General features: G+C 68.6%; 1 protein-coding gene across 2 annotated transcripts in view; it reads left to right on the top strand.

Annotated features, from left to right (window-relative positions):
- Positions 1-16,439, top strand: part of BAHCC1 (BAH domain and coiled-coil containing 1) — a gene marked incomplete at its 5' end in the record, with an annotated part of 56,247 nt that overhangs the window by 21,044 nt on the left and 18,764 nt on the right. For both annotated transcript variants that reach the window (XM_080826024.1, XM_080826025.1), the window contains 4 exons: positions 1,226-1,405; positions 11,816-11,938; positions 14,141-15,868; positions 16,204-16,312. In XM_080826024.1, the coding sequence (XP_080682150.1) occupies positions 1,226-1,405; positions 11,816-11,938; positions 14,141-15,868; positions 16,204-16,312 (2,140 nt within the window). The remainder of the gene's footprint in view (positions 1-1,225; positions 1,406-11,815; positions 11,939-14,140; positions 15,869-16,203; positions 16,313-16,439) is intronic.

A 16,439-nucleotide genomic window follows, 5' to 3' on the forward strand; every position in this document is an offset into this window, starting at 1 on the left:
CCAGGGAAGACCCCTTTCCTCCAGTGATGTCCCATTCACTCACAGGCGGGGTGGGAGGCCAACAGGGTCCCCATCGGGGCAGTCCCTCCCTCACCCCTGCTCTGGGCCCTGCCTCCTCTGTGCTGAGTCACCCCGTGTCTGGGAAGCTCCCAGGGCCAGGCCAGGCTGGGTGAGGAGTCACAAATTCCCCCTGCCTCCCGGGCTGGGAAACAGCCGCCCTGACTCACCTGGGGCAGGGCCTGCTGCCTGCAGGGACCCCCGAGCCCCTGCGAACCCCACCGGGCCCCTGCACGCAGCCCCACGGGGCGGTGAGCCCCCAGGTCCCGGCTCCCTGTCTGCTGGGATGGTCCCTGGCCAGGCCCACGGCCCATGGAACAGAGGGGAGCAGGTGCGGCCAGAGCGGGGGGCCACCCCGCCCAGCTCTAAACCACCGGCCAGGCACCCGGGGCTGCTCCTCGAGGAGTGGTCGGTGACCACACCCACCTGCTCGGCCTGGCCGCAGCCTCTGGATTTGGGCAGAGGGGAGACCCGGTGGCGAGGGTGCAGGTGCGCCCGGAGGGCCGCGAGGCTGGCGTCCAGCGGAAGCGTGGAGGGTCCTGGGAGGCCGATGACTGCGTGCGGTCGCTTGCCAGCCCGGCTGGGGCCTGACCCCGAGAGCCCCCTGTGGCTCTGAAAAGCGGGTCCTTGCCTTCTCCTCGGGCTTCTCTCATTTCGCTCTGTGGCCCTCCTTCCAGTCTCGCTCACCTGGGATGGGGCTGAAGAGCCTGTCGGACGGGGCCGGGGCTTGAGGACCCCACTCTGGGGAGAGGCCATCCCACCCCCGTGCTGCCCGTGCGGTGGGCAGAGGCCGTGGGGCCCACCGGGCTGAGGCAGGGGGTCCGGGGACACTGGAGCTCTCTTGGGAGGTGTGGGCAACGCAGTCTGGCAGGTCGGCCGTGGCGGAGGGACCATGGCCTGGGAGAGTCGGGGACTCTCGCTGAGCGGCTGGCTCCCCATGGGCACAGTGCTCGGCATCCGGCTTGGGGGGCGGCAGAAGTGCAGACAGTCACGGGAGGGCAGCGGACCCCAAGCATGCCTGTCGGGGGCCTGGGTGGGTGGGTTCTCCTGGCGGTGACCTCCGGGCTCTTTGAGGACAGAGAGTAGGGGGCTCGAGAGTCAGCACCGGGGCAGGGCTCCCCGGCGGGGCAGCTCTGCTCAGACTCACTCTTGCCCCCCGTGTCCACAGCCGGCAGCCGCCTGATGGGGAACTCTCCGGCCTCCTCCTTCATGGGCAGCTTTCTCACTGGCGGCCTGGGCTCAGCAGCCCCCGCGCACCCCAGCGGCCCCGCCCCAGCCCCCTCGGAGCAGGCCTACCGCGCCTCCCACCCCGCCACCTCCCAGATCTGGTTCTCCCACTCCCACGAAGGTAAGCCCGGGGGGTGGGTGGCGTGAGCAGAGGGGCTCCCTCCCCTGCTGTGGCCTGCTGAGGAAGCCCCCATGGGGGACGTGGTGGTTGGTTGGAAACGGGTTGGGGGGGCACCAAGCAGTGGTCCTGGCCAGATGTGCACCACAGACGAGCAGAGGGAGGGAAGGCGGTGCGGCCGAGAGGGCTCTGGGAGAGCCGAGGAAATGTGGAACACAGCTGGGCAGGCCGGGGCCGGGCTGCACCCTCTGCCTGGGGCTGCACCCACCTCCCCAGACTCAGAGCGGTATGGGCTCCAGATGTGCCAGCTGGGAGGGAGGGGAGGGGTGGGGAGAGCTGTCAACGTGCTCACCCCGTCACCTTGCGGGCTTGGCCGGGAGCAGAGTCCCTCCCAGGCCCCTGGCCTTCCCGTGGAACGCAGCCCGAGGCACATGGGCCATGGGCCCGGCCCCCCTCTGGGACTCTGGGGCTCCCCGCAGTGTCCCTCCCTCTCCCCGGTCTGTTCAGCCCGTTGGCGCGGCGACGCCGGGAGCAGCCGAGCCCCATGCCTGCTGGCTCCCGTGCGGCCCCGGAAGGGTTAAGGCCGGCGGCGCTGGCTGGCACGCGGAGAGGTAATTGCAGTTGGCAGCGGGCACGGAGGGCTCTCGCTCCTGGCACCGGCGCCGCCGTAACTCAGTGACGGCTGGGCGGCAAGCTCGGCGTTTGCAGAGCGCGCACCCACACACCGCGCCCGCCGCCGTGTTCCAGGCCGGGAGATTAGCGCCCGGCGCGGCTGGAGAGCCAGAGAAACTTCTTTGTGCAACAAGAAAGGGGCTGTTTTCCAAACAGGACAGGTGACAAGTGAGGGACAGTTGTTAAAATAATCTGGGCTTTAAGCGCCGTGCGGAGTGCACATGACGGCCGGGCGATAAGGAGCAGCTCTCCTGCCCCGGGGAGGGGAGGCCGGGCGGCCGGGCAGGCAGGGCGGGACCCCTGGCCCCTACGCGGCTCGGTGTGGGGGTGGGGGTTGGGGGGAGGCTTGGCTGGCAGCCGTGGGTGGGCCCCAGGCACTCTGCGCCTCTCCCCCGGGCCTCTCCAGCCCTTCCGCCTTCTGTGTCTGCCAGGCGAGCTCCCAGCCCTGGCGGGAGCATCTGGGAAGGATGTCTGTGGGAGGGGGGAGGGCGGCCGAGTGTGGGGGGGTCAGGCAGGGGGAGGCCTGCAACAGCCACGGGGGACCACCTCCAAATAACAAAGTAACGGCCATGCTGCACCCGGGTCCAGCCGCAGGTGCACAGGCGCTCCCGGGCTAGCTGACTCAGTTTCCCCTCCGTGCGGGGTAGCGGGGTGGGGGGGCGGTGGTCCGGGCGGCAGCTCTGCTCCTGGAGGCACGGACCCCTCCCCTCTGTGTCACCCTTGGGGACCTTGTCAGCGTGGAGGGCGGTTTGTGGGCAGCGCCACCTGCCCTGGGGCCCAGGGAGAAGGTGTCCCTGTCTTGCCCCCCAGGGGGCTGCAGGGAAGGGGGGAGGGAGGCAGCCTGCAAACAGCGCCCTCAACGGCCTCCCGCCACTCACTTCCCCTGAGCCAACGGCTGCATCTGCATCGTGAGACGAGCTGCGGCCCCAGGGGCGGCTACCTGGTGGGGGTGGGGCCCCCCAGCCTCTGCCCCAGCCTCTGCGGCCTCCACCCTGCCCTGTATGCCCCAGAGGCTTCTCTGAGACAGGGCTGGCCTGAACGGGAAGGGGGTCAGGGCTAGAGCACCCTGAGGGCACTTCTCCCTCTCAGGCTGGCCCTGAGGTCTGTCCGTCGCCCCCTCCCCACCAGACACGGCCTGTACCTGCTCGGGCTTGACGCGCACGCCGCCTGGTGCCTGCCAGGGCGAGGGGCTCCATGGGCAAGGGCAGGCGGGCAGAGGACAGAGGAGAAGAGGAGACGGCCTCGTAACCAGCCAGCCAGCCTGGGGCGCGTGGGGAGCAGCCCGAGGCCGAGGCCCGGGAGAGGGGAAGAGGGGAGAGTGCCCCCCACCCCCGACCTGCCGGGTCCTACCTGAGGGTAGCTGCTGTGTGTGTGTGTCCTGGGGACCGTGCAGCCACCTACGCCGGCCAGGCCCGTGCCTCAGTTTACCCCCTCACCACCTCCCTTCTCTCCCCCGTCCGCGGAGCGGCCCCGCCTCGGGATCTCCTTCCTGCGGGGGTTCCCCTGCCCTCCGCCCTCCGCCTGTCTGCCTGCCGCAGCCTCGCTCCCCGACAGGCCACGTGGTGCCGGCTGCCTCACCGTGAGCTCGGCGCGTGAAGGCCGGCGGGGGGGGGGGGGGCCGGAGCGAGTGGCAGCGCCTGCTGGCGGGCTGCCCTGGCACAGTGCCTGGCTGCTAGTCTCGCTGGGTGCCAGCTGGCTCCCCGCGTGCCGGGGCCTGTTTCTCTGCCGTGTGTGTTCGGAGAGAAGGGGGGTGAGGCGGGCGGGGGGCACGCGACACGGCCGGAGAGCGGGGGCCGCCAGGCATGGTGGGCTGCCTGGGCGGGCTGCTTCGAGGGCTGGCTCTCACCCCCGTCCTGCTTCCTTCCGCCGCCCCCGGGCTGGGCAGGCTGGCAGGCACCCAGCAGAGCCGGCTCACCGCCCCTCCCTGGCCGGGGGCTGGCCCGGGGCTGGCCCGGGGCTGGCCCGGGGCTGGGCTCCTGAAAGGCCAGGAGGCCAAGACAGGGCGGCAGGTGGGGGCCAAGGCAGGGGAGGGGTCCAAGGGACCCCACTGCACCCCCAGCTCCGGGCAGGACTGCCCACTCCTCCGTTGGGGGACCTGGCTCGCCATCTGGGGGGCAGCCGTCCGAGCAGCGCCCGGGCTTCCTGCTTCCCTGCTTCCCTGGCGGAGCAGCTGGGCGCAGGGGGGGCCGGGGCTGGAGGAGCCACCCGGAACATCTGGCCGGGGGCAGGGCCTGGCGGTCCAGCCCCCGGGCCTCCTGGCCGCCTAGGCTCGCCCAAAGGAAGGGACGTTCCCCTCTGAGGCTTAGGGTGGGAGCCGGCGGTAGAAGTGGGGGCAGGGGTGAGCCACTGTCCAGCTAGCCTGCCCTGGGTGGGTCAGAGCAGGGAGGGGGCCCACGGCACAGCTGGTCCCATTGTCATGGAGCCTGGCCCCTCCTCCCCACCCCACCCCCAGCTGCGGGCCCGGACCACCCACAGGGCCGGTGAAAGGGGATTCTGTTCCTGGGGGCTCAGCTGGGGAGGGGTGGAACCCCCGGCCGCTGCACACCACAGGCTACTGTGGTCTCTCATGCCACCTGGACCGGGAGCTGTGGGAGGAAGCAGGCACTTGTGCCGTCCACGGCAGTGGCCCCTGGGGGGCTCTCTAGCAGAGGCGGCTACTGCTCCCCCCCGGGGCTGGGCCAGTCTCCAGTGGGTGCTCCCTGATGCTCCCAGCCCCCCAACTTCCCCTTGTAGACGTTGGGGAGGGAGGCTGGAGCGTGTCTGTGCGAGAGGCAGAAGGGTCGCCCAGCATCCCCCACCTCCGTGGGACCTCCGGCCATCCTGCCTCCCAGAGCGTGTGTTCCAGAACCATGGAGAGGAGCTGTGTGAGGCGGGTCTCTGTCCTGAGCCCCGGCCCCTCTCCCCCCATCCCGTCCGCTCCTTCTCCCTCTCCTGGCCTCAGTTTCCCTGATGGCCTGGGACTCTGACCCCACAGAGCCACTGATGACTGCCCGTGTCTGTGGTCACCCTCACCCTGCCTCCCTGACCCCGGCCCCTGCTGGAAGGAAGGGGGTGGCTCGTGGGACGGCTGACCGCTCTGAGATCTGAGGACAGAGTGTGGGGAAGGGCCCCAGCTCCCCGGGTCCCAACGTGGAAATCAGGGAGGCCCGTCTCCTATGGACCTCGGACCCCCTCCAGAGCGTCCTTGGGGCTGTGGCGTGGCCTTCCCTGACCCTGACGGGGTCCTCCGCCCCTGGCTGCACCCTGCTCTGGTCCTTGTCCCCTGCGGGTCCCCGTCTGCTGCCCGCCCGCCCCGTCCCCGCCGTGGGCCCGAGTCTGGCGCTCGGGCAGGCTTCCTCCACGTGGCTCCTAACTTGTGCAGTCGGCTGCTGAGGGCACAGGTCCCGGCCTGACCCCCGGGAGGCTAGGCCCGGGCAGGGCCACTCTGCCGGTCTAGCCTGCCTTGCGCTGCTCCGGGTTCTGCCGCCACAGGTGGCCCTGAGGGCGGGAGGCCAGGGCCAGTCCCTGGCTCTAGGTCAGGCCGGGAGCACACGTGTGTGCTCAGGATAATGGCATTTTGTGCTGACCCTGGCCCAGGGACGGTGGCACTTGCCTTGTTTACTTCTCTGAGAGACACCGTGGCTGGTGGGCGGCTTTTCACCCGTCCTACAGGGGAGGAAACAGGCCGGGGAAAGTGTGTGGCGGGCTTTGAGTCTAGACAGCCCAACTGAGAGACTGTCCACCCCTCCCCTTTCCTCGGCAGCCCCAGGTGCCCCCGAGCCTTGGCTCCCTCCGCCTTCCTCATGTTGGCAATGGGCACCCCCTTTCCCAGCTCCTGCGGGGACCCAGCCAGTGTGCGTGCCTGGGCAGCTGTGGGGGGCAGGAGGTGGTCAGGACCCTACTGGACCAGTCCCAAGGCCCCTGGCCCCTGCAGGGGTCACCTTAACTGCTCAAGAATGGGTCCCGAAAGGCTGGGGGAGCCATGGCACCCCTGGGCCTCTGTTGCCCCATATGCACACGGCTGACCAGGAGAGCCCTCCTGACCCAGCATGATACAGTCTCACACAGCCTGCTGGCCAGCCGGTGCCCGGCAGAGGCCTCCTTGAGCGCTCGCCGGTGACCACTCTGTCCTGCCACGTCCCCCGTAACAGCTGTCCACTGCTGGGCCAGGGCCTCGGCCACTTCCTGGGCTGACACCTGTAGTGGGAGCACGGGTGAGAACAGCACTGTCTGGGCTGGGGAGAGGTCCCCATGTCACTGCCCGGGCAGATGACCTGTCTGCAGCACAACTGTAGGTGGGTCTGGGTTGGGGTGTCCTCGTGGCCCCCAGGATCCTCTAGGCTCGATGACCTGCTATGGCCGGGCCACCCGAACCCTGGGGCTTGGAGCCCTCCGGAGGGCAAGTAGGCCGTCCCTGGTGGGCTCCCGAGCAGCCAGGGTTGTCCTGGGGGATCACAGTGAAGGTTCTGGGGGTCACGCCAGCTTGCCCCCAGCCCTCCCAGGCCCTCGGGCCCTGCCCCCCTCTGAGGGAGCTCTGCATCTGTGTTCGGGGCAGCACGTGCCAGGAGCCCGGGCTGTCCGCGAACTGCCTGGATCCCGGGCAGGCTGCCCGCTGCTTTCGTGCCAGAGCCGCCCAAGGTGCAGGGCCTGGCACCTTCCCCCGGCTCTTAGCCCTGCTCTGGGCCTGGGACGAGACTGGCGCTGCCAGGCCCTGCACCTTGGGCAGTGGGGGGCACCTGAACCGGGATGTTGACAGGTGCTATGAACCTGGAACCACCACGAGCCCACACTTAGGCCCCGACCCCCAGCTGCGGGAGGCCGAGGCATGGGCACTCCCCGAGGGCTGCGCTTCCAAAGCCCACTCCATCCTGGAGAAGGCGTCTCCCTCCGGAATCCCAGCCTGGACAGCCACAGATCCGACCGCCGAGTGTGAGGGGGCCTCTGGACGGCTGGGAGGACATGGGGAGGGGCCGTGCGAAGCTATTTCCCCAGATACTGGAGCAGGGGTGGCACGTCTCCTGCTCACTGTCCATGCCCCCCCTTCCCAGGGCAGAGGTTATTAGTCAGTCGTAGTGCTCAAGGTGCACATGGCTGCAACCTCAGAATCCTTCCTTTTTTTTTTTCTTTAAGGATTTCATTTATTTATTTGACAGACAGAGATCACAAGCAGCAGAGAGGCAGGCAGAGAGAGGGGGAAGCAGGCTCCCCGCTGAGCAGAGAGCCCGATGCGGGGCTCGATCCCAGGACCCTGAGATCATGACCTGAGCCGAAGGCAGAGGCTTTAACCCACTGAGCCGCCCAGGCGCCCCTCAGAATCCTTCTTAACCCAGCACTCTGGGGGGTCGCTGTCACTTAGTAGACCTGCGTGCCACACTTGGAACCCCCTGACATCCCGAGAGGGGTGTCATGCAGGAGAGAGCCAACGTCCAGTCATGGGGCCAGGACCCCTAGCCGGGCCTGTGTGGCGGGAGCATCCCAGGGCGGGTGGGATCTGCAGGTGGGAGTGGGACATCCGCTGGGGCTCCATCTGGAGGCCGTGACCTTGCTGAACCCCGCTCCCTGAGCGTGGTCTAGCCCAGAGGAGACAGGGCCTCTGATTGGCCAGATAGGCATTTGGGTTCCTCAGTGCCGGCCCTCCAGGGTCGTGCTGTGGGGAGCTGCCATCGGGGTCTGACGCTGGGACCCTCCTGGTGGCCCGCAGCCTCAGCTCGAGGCCTGATAGTCGATGAGAACTTTCCAGCAGTTGGAGCCTCGGGATAGGGGAGGGGTCACCCTCCGCGCTGTTTGTCAGGGTGGCCTGGGGGACGGGGCGACTGTTGCAGAAAGGCAGAGCCCTGGGGGAGGGAAGGTGGCTGGGGTTCCCAGAAGAGTTTACTGGACTCTGTGGGCCTGGGCTGGGGGGCAGCTTCCCCCAGAGAGCCCTGGTCCTCTGGTTGCCTGACCACACGCCCCCACCCCCCCAGACCTGGCTTCCCGAGAGATGCGAGAGCACGGCCCGGGGCCTCCCAGGAGGGTGGTCTCTGGGAGGTCAGGGGTGTGAGGAAGTAGTGTGGTGAGACCCAGGAGCAGGGAGGTGCTGCGGGGTGGTCCGAGTGGCCCCGCTCGGAGAGGAGGGCAGACAAGGGGGTGCGGGCGCCCCTCCTTCCTCTCTGACTCAGAAGCTTGCAACAGACCTTGGGTCCCCCCAGGTACCCGCCTCTTCCCTGGGGGGGTCGGGAGAAGCCCCCCACTCCATCGTTCTTGCCCGTGTCCCCTATAAAGTGTCCCTGCCTTCCTTCCTATCCCCTCTGGGCTTCGACCCTGCTTTCTGGGCAACCCCTACGTGGGAGGGCTGCCCACTCCCCACATGTCTCCCCAGCACCCCCGACTTCCCCGGACAGCCAGCAAAGGCCCAGGGGATCCCGGGAGGGGTCTCAGTGTGAGGTCGCTCTGCCCCCCAGCAGCCCAGGGACCTGGAAGGTGCTGCCCCTGCCCAGGGCCTGACTCTTTCTGCTTCATTGCCCCCATCGGGTGAAGGCCTTGACCCTCTGCCCCATTGTCACAGGATTGGCTTGAGTCTGATTGTGGCTTGAGTCTCCTGTGGCTCAGAGCGGCAGGGACAGGATGCAGGGTGTCCTCCATCCTGTGGACTCGTGAGACGCCCACTGAGGCTCGGGGCTCCTCCTCAGAGCTCAGCAAGGCCCTCCGGGGCCTCGAGGGCAGTCAGAGCCCAGGGACAGGTCTGGGGCCTGGCCCCCCTACCCTGGGCTGTTGCTCTACACACATTTGCCCCCTGTCCCTTAAGGTGGTCACAGTAGCCCCAAACCCAAGGGATACAAGGGGTCGGAGAAGGAGGTCCCAAACCACGCTGTCCCCTGCAGGGGTGTGGACTTGAGGAGCTCTGGTCCTGGGTTCCTGGTGTCCAGCCCCCTCCCCTCTCCCTGCGCCTCGAGCCTCGAGCCCTGCTGACGACCACAGCCCCCACGTTGTCCCCCGCATAGCCCCTTCAAGGACCCGGCCGTGGGTCCCAGCCACGGCGGCCCCGGCTGGTGCCCCCTCAGTACAGCTGCTCTGTAAAATCAGCTTTTCTTTTCTTCAGGTCAGAGAGGATGGTCGTGTTGGGGGAAAGAAAGGGACCTTTCTGTGTCCGGGCTGGGAGGCCCCCTGCCCCCGATCCCCTGCAGCCCCCCCCCGCCCGGGTCTGTGCCCCTTCTGCTGCTTCTTCTCCCCCGAATTCCCCTGTGGGGTGTCCGAGGGGCAGGCTGGGGGTGGGAGGGGGCCCCTGCGCTTGGACGGCCACCAGCTCAGAAGGACAGATCTGTGCACTGCGGGCACCGTCCCAGCGCCACCACGCAGCAGGTGGGCGGCAGGCCCGGACCTCCCCGGGGGTCACGGGGGGGGGGTGGTCCACGCCCGGGAAACGGGTTCTGGGCAGGAGGAATTTACAGACTTCTGTTTACCAAAACGAGGCCCGTAAAACATTTAACAGCAGCCAATTAAAAGGGGACAGCTGTGGTGGTTGAACCTCTCCCCCTCACCCCGGCCCCCCGCCCCGCTGCTCCCGGCCCCGGCCTGCTCGCGGCTGTTGTCAGGGCCTCCAGGAGCTGAGTGTGATCTGGGGAGCAGCTGTCCCAGATGCGTCTCCGCGCACAGACCAGGCCTGTTGGCTGGACTCTGCGGACCCGGCCCGGCCTCAGCGGGAGGGGCTCGAAGGGGACGGGCCGGGGCGGCTGCACCTTTCCCGAGCCCTTGGATGAGCCTGGGGACGCAAGCCTTAAGCAGGGACACCTCTGTCCGGACCGTTCTGGAGCCTGCGGATGGGGCTGGCGTAGTGGGGTGCTTCAAGCTTGTGGGATCTGCCCAGAACATTCCGTGGGGATGGGGGAGGAGACTCCACAGCTTTACCTCAGACCCGCTAGGCCAGAGAACCGCCGGTGGCATCATTAGGGTCTGGAGGGGGGCCTGATCCCAGCGGGGGCTCCCGGCGGGCTCCCGTTCGATGCTGGCCGTGTCCAGTCCAAGCTCTGCCCCTGCAACCCATTCTCAGCCTGCCCTGGGGCGGCACGGCTCCCCCTTAGCCTCAGGCCTGGCGAGGGGCCCCCGGATCCCTGACGCTCACGGTGAGCTGCGGACTGCCCCCCACCCCCGTGCAGCTGCAGCGGCCCAGCACTGACCTAGAGCCCAGGCCCCACCGGCTCCGACCCTCCACCCCCCATCCCTCCCGCAGCCCCGCCAGGCCCGCCTCAGGCCGTGAGCCAGTGTCCCCGCCGGAGGACTAGGGCATGGGGGCCTGGAGGACAGTCCTGTGGTTCTGACCCTGCCCCTTCTGGAAGGGTGGTTCCCTCGGCGCACCCCACGGAGTGCCCAGCCACCAGCCGGTGCAAGAAATGTTCACTGGGTCCGCAGAGGGGTTCAGTCGTAAGTGCAGTTCGGGAAACAGTGGACGAGTGAGAAGGAAGGGACTCCCCCGGGACGTACTCCGAAGGGTGCGGCTGCCCCCCCCCCCACCCCGGCATGTGGCTCCCGGAGTCGGCCGCAGCAGGCACTCGCCTGGGGACCTGGCCTGGCCTGCCCTCTGGGACGGCTGTCTACAGGGCCCCGCAGCAGCTCCTCTCTGGGGAAACCCCTGGACGGCCGCTCCCTCTTTGCAGCCAAGGCCACCCAGAACGGTGGGAAGCTGCTCCAGGAGCCGGTCGCTCCTGGGACAATCCCAGTGTCCCCGAGAGCTTTCCACGGAGAAAGTGTTCAGAGCGTGCGCTCAAAGCGCGAGTCTTAGAGTGAGACTGCGTCCTCCCACCTCAGCTCAGCAGGTGACCCGGCTGTCCCGGTGGGGGTCCCCAGCGGCACCCCTCCCTGCTGGGCCAGGTCGGGAATCCCCAGCGGTGAAGAGCCACGCTCAAGGTGCCTGGAGGCTCTGGGCGTCCAGCAGACACAGCTGGGCCTGGCTGGGGCAGGGGGGCCAGGACGGGCCTCCCAGGCCTTGCTAACTCCTGTCTGTCTGCATCCCTCTGGGGGCAGTGTGGGCAGCCTGGGCAGCCGAGCTCCCAAGGTCCAAGGCCGGCGGGGGTGGGGGATGAGGGTCAGGGTGTGGCTGGCGTTCCTGTGCGGGGCAGGACAGGGCCAGGCCTAGAGGACAGTTTGGGCCCTAGGGGCACAGAGAAGGGCCTGCCAGGCATGACTCAGAAGTGCCGGGGAGGGTGTCCGGGCTGGGGGCCTGCTCCCTCTGTAGATCTCAGAGCAGAGAGGAGGCCCAGGCAGCGGAGACACCACAGGGCCGGCAGCCTCCAGCCAGACGGGGCCCGGCCATACCCTGACTGCGCCAGCCTCAGGGTGTGGACTGCCCAACCCCGGAGCTGCCCGGTAGCTTGGATGGCACAGGCCAAGGTGGCATCAGGCCCCGGCCGTCCTAGCTGGGAGTTGAGGCCGTGTCCATCGTGCATGTCCTCCCAGGGTGCCTCTCTAGGCCCACTTTCCTGCCCGGCCCCGGAGCCCCCACGCCACCATGGGCAGCTGGGGAAGGCACCCCGGGCCCCTCCTCCACCGTCCACCCTCCTCTCCCAGCCCATCGGCAATTCGATTTGTACCGCACGGGAGGGAGGGTGTTGGTCTGGCCTGAGCTAATGGGATGTGCTGATGGGTTGATTTCCCACCGGCAGACGACACACCAAGCCTGGCAGGGCGTCGCCCCTGGGCCGCCCGCTGCTTCTCACCTCCCTGGGGTCAGGGCCGGAGCGGGCCAGGGCCTTGGCCATGCCTCTGCAGCCAGTCTCCTTCCTTCCCTAGCTCCAGGGTACCCCAGATTTTCGGGGGGTCTGGCATCCACCTTCCTACCCATGAGCCACTTGGATCACCATGGAAACAGCAATGTTCTCTATGGGCAACATCGTTTCTATGGAACCCAAAAAGGCAAGTGCTGGCTTGGGGCCGTGCTGGGGTCTGGGGCGCAGGGCATCCTGGAGGGTGGGGAGGGCACATGCGTGCGAGCTGTCCCACGCACATGCACACACACTGTGCAAAGGCCCGATGTCCAGGGCATGGACCCTGTCAAGGAGGCCGAGGGAGGTGTGGCCCCTAGAGAAGGGACAGGTGTGGGGAGCAGCTGCCTTCGTGGCCTGTCTCGCAGAGTTTTCCTGGGGGGACTGGCCTCTCATTTGGGTTTTAGAAAGGGTTCTCTGGGCTGGTGCCCAGGAGACAGGCAGGGAGACTGCTGGTTTGGTTACGTGTTTCTGATGACATGAGCTTGAATTGGTGTGTGAGGGTCAGGAGGTCCTAGATGAATCCCCATCCGTGGCCAGACCCTGGGAGGGGTGTAGCTATGGAGGAGGGGAAGGGGGGAGGCCACCTCCCACACAGAGGGACTCTCTCAGTGGTATCCAGGAGGTGGCTGGGCACATGTGGTGGGGGTCGGTGCCAGGGGAGCCCCCCGGGTGAGGATAGACGCAGCTCAGGGGAGCCCCAGGAGCACCCCCCCCAGCCCACGCGTGGTGGACAGGACGCCGGGCAGGGTTTCAGGAGGTAGCGGTCAGATCAGAGTGTGCCAGAACGGATCTCAGGCAAGGAAGGGGACCCTAGCGAGACGACCCCAGGGCGGCAGATTTGGGAGTGAGGCTTCGGCCAACCCTCGTGTCCTCCGACCCCCGCCGCAGCCCTTTCTCCCGAAGAGCCTCCCGCTCTAGGACACTGGTGCGTCTTGCCGCCTTGGGCCTGGCCGGGTGGCCAAGGTCCAGAAAGCCGCGGCCTTGACCCCACCCTGGACTGGCTGGTGGGGATTGACACAGATGAGACCCTGCCTGTGGTGGACAGGGCTGGGAAAGCCCCCCGCCCCATCCCCAGGGGATGGTCAGCCCCCCACAAGCCCCGGGCTGGGTCCCCCAGACTCCCACATGTGCAGCTGTTTTGACGGCGTCTGTGAGGGCTGAACCAGAGCCCAGAAACTCCCCTCCAGCCGTGGGTCGCCAGCATCCCGAGCGCTGGTGGCCTCTTGGCGTTCAGCGTTGTGGCAGCGTCCCATCCAAACATTTGGGTTTCGGAAATCAAGCTAATTAGGGTTCACCCAGGCTACCCTCTTCCCCCTTGTTTTAATTAGCAGGAAATTGACAAGGAACTTCTGCGACTGAGGACAGTTTTACAAGTTCCAAATGTTTCTTTGTTCCTCTCGTCTGCCCCCTCTGGACTCCAGGCCCTCCCCTGTCTGCCACCCCAGCTGGCTGCAGGGGGGTGGCCCCCCAGGTCCCCGGAGACAGGAGCCCAGCCCTCGCTCTGGGAGCAGTGGGCGTCCCCAGGGATGGCATGGCCGGCTTGGCCCAGAGCCCGGGCTGGACAGCAAGCCGTAGTCCAGCAAGGGGGCCGGGGCTCCTGGAGGGACCTCTAGCTGCAGGGCTGTCGAAAGCCGATAGCAGGCTAGAAGTAGCGACGGAGCCCCAGCCAGAGGTGCCCACAGTGACCACCGTGCAGAGGAGCCTATCATCAGACAAGGCCTCACTTCGTCCTGGGGGGTCTTAGCTCTCACGGGGGCCTGGTCAGAGCCCGGCGCTCGGTGGTCATCCATGTCCGGTCCCCAGGCCGCAGGCTCTCTCCTGCCGTGCACGCCGTCCACGTAGCCCACCCTCGGCCGCGGGTCAGCGCCCTGCCTGGTGTTAAGGCTCCAGTGGCTGTGAAGACCGGCCCGGGTCTCACTCTGCTGGCGTTGCCTGGGAAGGGGGGGCACCTGGTCTGCGCACGCTGCCACATGCTCCTGCCTTTCCCCCACTTGTGCTCCTGGGCACCGGGCGGGGGGGCTGGACCCTTCGCAGCTCCTGTCTCCGGGGGGCTGCACGCCAGTCAGAACCTTTAGGGGAGACACAGCTTCGGTTTGGGGTGACGCCCGAGTCTAGGCGAGTGGTCGCGTGCGTGAGTGTGCTCTGTGCTCTGATGTGTGCGCTCACGCGCGGCGAGCGCCGGGAACTGCACGTGGTTCACGGCATAAGCTCCTTGCAACAGCCGCCGCGGGTCGCTACCAGCTGCTGGCGGGGAGAGGCTCCTAGAGCCTGTGTGGGGCGGGGGGGGGGGTCTGACCTCTCCTGCCCCTGGCCGAGCCCTCCCAGTGACCTCGGTTCTCTTGGCATGCAGATAACTTCTACCTGCCCCCCCAGCCCACCCTCCTGCCTGCCAACCACAGCTTCCCCGGCGTGGCCCGGGCCGCCCCCGGTCACCCCATTGGCTCCTGCAGCCGTGACCGGGGCGAGGCTGGCCCCCTACAGAAGGGGGCCAAGGAGTTCGACCGCTTCCTGCTGGGCAGAGAGAAGGCCGGCAAGGCCGCAGAGGGCAAGGAGCGGCCGGCGGCCGAGGAAGACGGCAGCAAGGAGCGGCACAAGCTGGTGCTGCCCGTGCCCGCGGACGGCCACTGCAAGGAGGGCGGCGTCGCGCCCCGCGGAGCCTGCGAGGGCCGCCCCAAGCACCTCGCCTCCTGCCTCCTCAACACCAAGGTGCTCAACGGCGAGATGGGCAAGGCCGCGCTGACCAGCTGTGCAGGTGGCATGCTGGTGCGGCCCGGTGTGGCCGGGGCGGCCCCCGGGCGCTGCGCCAAGGAGGCGGCGGGCCCTGCAGAGCCCGGGCCGGCCTTCAGCGAGGGCCTGGAGAGGCGGCAGATGCTGCACCACGCCGTGGCTTACACGGTGCCGTCCGGCCTGCCCGCCGGGCCGCCCCCGCCCCTCAGCACGGCCGCTGCCTCCTTCCCCTGCCTGCAGCTGCACGCCGGCCCCGACGGGCTCTGCCCGCTGCAGGACAAAGTCCCCCGAGACCTGAAGGCCAGCGGGCCCACCTTCGTGCCTTCCGTGGGACACCTGGCGGAGAAGAGCCGCCCCTTCCAGGCCGCCGAGGCCTGTGCCGTGGCAGGTGAGGGCAAAGAGCGGCACCTGGATGGCGCCTTGGGCCCTGAGCACGCCGTGCCCTACGGGGTCTCCTACACCCAGCTGAAGGCCGAGGGCAAGGGCGAACGGCGGCCTGGGGGCTTCGAGGCTGCGCCCAACCCCCGGCTCAAGGGCCTGGAGTATTTCAACAGCACAGGCCCCGAGACGCCCTTCCCCGCGCTCCCCAAACGTGGTCTGGACAAGAGTGGCTACTTCGAGCTGCCCGCCCACTCGCAGGACTGTGCCCGGCCAGGTCACCCGGACCCGCTGGGGGGGAAGGTCCCCCAGGCCTGCTGCACTTTAGAGAAGACCTCCGCAGGCCCCCCTGGGGCCCAGAAGGTGGCCCGGATCCGGCATCAGCAGCACCTGGTGACCCCCGAGGGGGAGCCGGGGGGCAGCGGCGGGGCTGAAGCCAAGCGCAAGTCCCTGGCACTGTCCTCTCTGGGCTATGGCGGGCCCCACCTGCCCCCGTGGAGCATCCAGTCGGGCCAGGGCTCCGCTATGGCCGTGGGCGAGGAGCGTAAGGGGGGCGCCTACCTGGACCCCTTCAGTGGCGGCCTCCAGCCGGCCAGCCTCCTGCCCCAGGACCTGCCCACACCGCCCGATGAGGTCTCGGCCATGCAGAGCCTGCTCAAGTACAGCAGCCAAGCGTTGGTCGCCGGCCGGAAGGCGCCCTTCGTGGGCCTGGGCGGCCTCAAGGCCAGCTGTGCCCAGCAGGAGATGAAGTTCCCAGCCCCCAAAGGCCCCGCCCAGGCCCCCAGCGAGGCCGAGAGGCCCGACTGTGCCCGGAGCCGGGAGCACGACACCCCGCACAGCGACACAGAAGTGAGGCAGCCGCCCGTGGGCATCGCGGTGGCCCTGTCCCGGCAGAAGGACACGGTGAGCCGGCCAGAGACGGCCTATGGCGCCAACACCGGGCGGCAGGGCCGGGCAGCCCCTGCCTTCAAAGGTAGGCCCCTTGGTGGGGGGGGGTGGGGGGGTGGGGGGGGGCTCCCGGGGTGGGGGGGGGGCTCCCCGGCCCTCACGTGCCCGTCTGAAGCTTAGCTGGGATGGGCCCTGGGCTCTCCTGCTGTCCCCTCCCCACGTCGGCGGTCCCGTCCCTTGCAGGGCTGGCCAGCCCACCCCCATCCCTCGGGGCCACCGATTCCCTGCACCTGCCTCCGGCAGAGCCCCTCCCTCCTTTCGTCGGCCGCCTTGGCTCGAAGCGGGGTCCCGGTTTGCTTTAGCCGCTGGCTCCCCGGCCACCCCGACCATCAAGCCTTCTGCCTTCTCATCCCCGTGCAGCAGGCGGCCCACCCCGCCCCGCCCCCGCGCTGGACCTGGAGGCCGAGGAGGAAAGGGCCCGGCTGCCTGAGGACCGCCTGGGGCTCGCCAGCCGGGAGCTGCTGCTGCCGTAAGGACAGGGCTTTGGCCACCATCTGGGTGCGAGTAGGACCACAGCTCTGGGACAGAGCGGCCTGACGGGCCGTCCCCGGGCTTTGCTGGGGTTTCTGCCCCTGGTGCGGGGGGAGCTCTGCTGA

This window comes from Martes martes (assembly GCF_963455335.1).
Source record: "Martes martes genome assembly, chromosome: 16".
NCBI lineage: Eukaryota > Metazoa > Chordata > Mammalia > Carnivora > Mustelidae > Martes > Martes martes.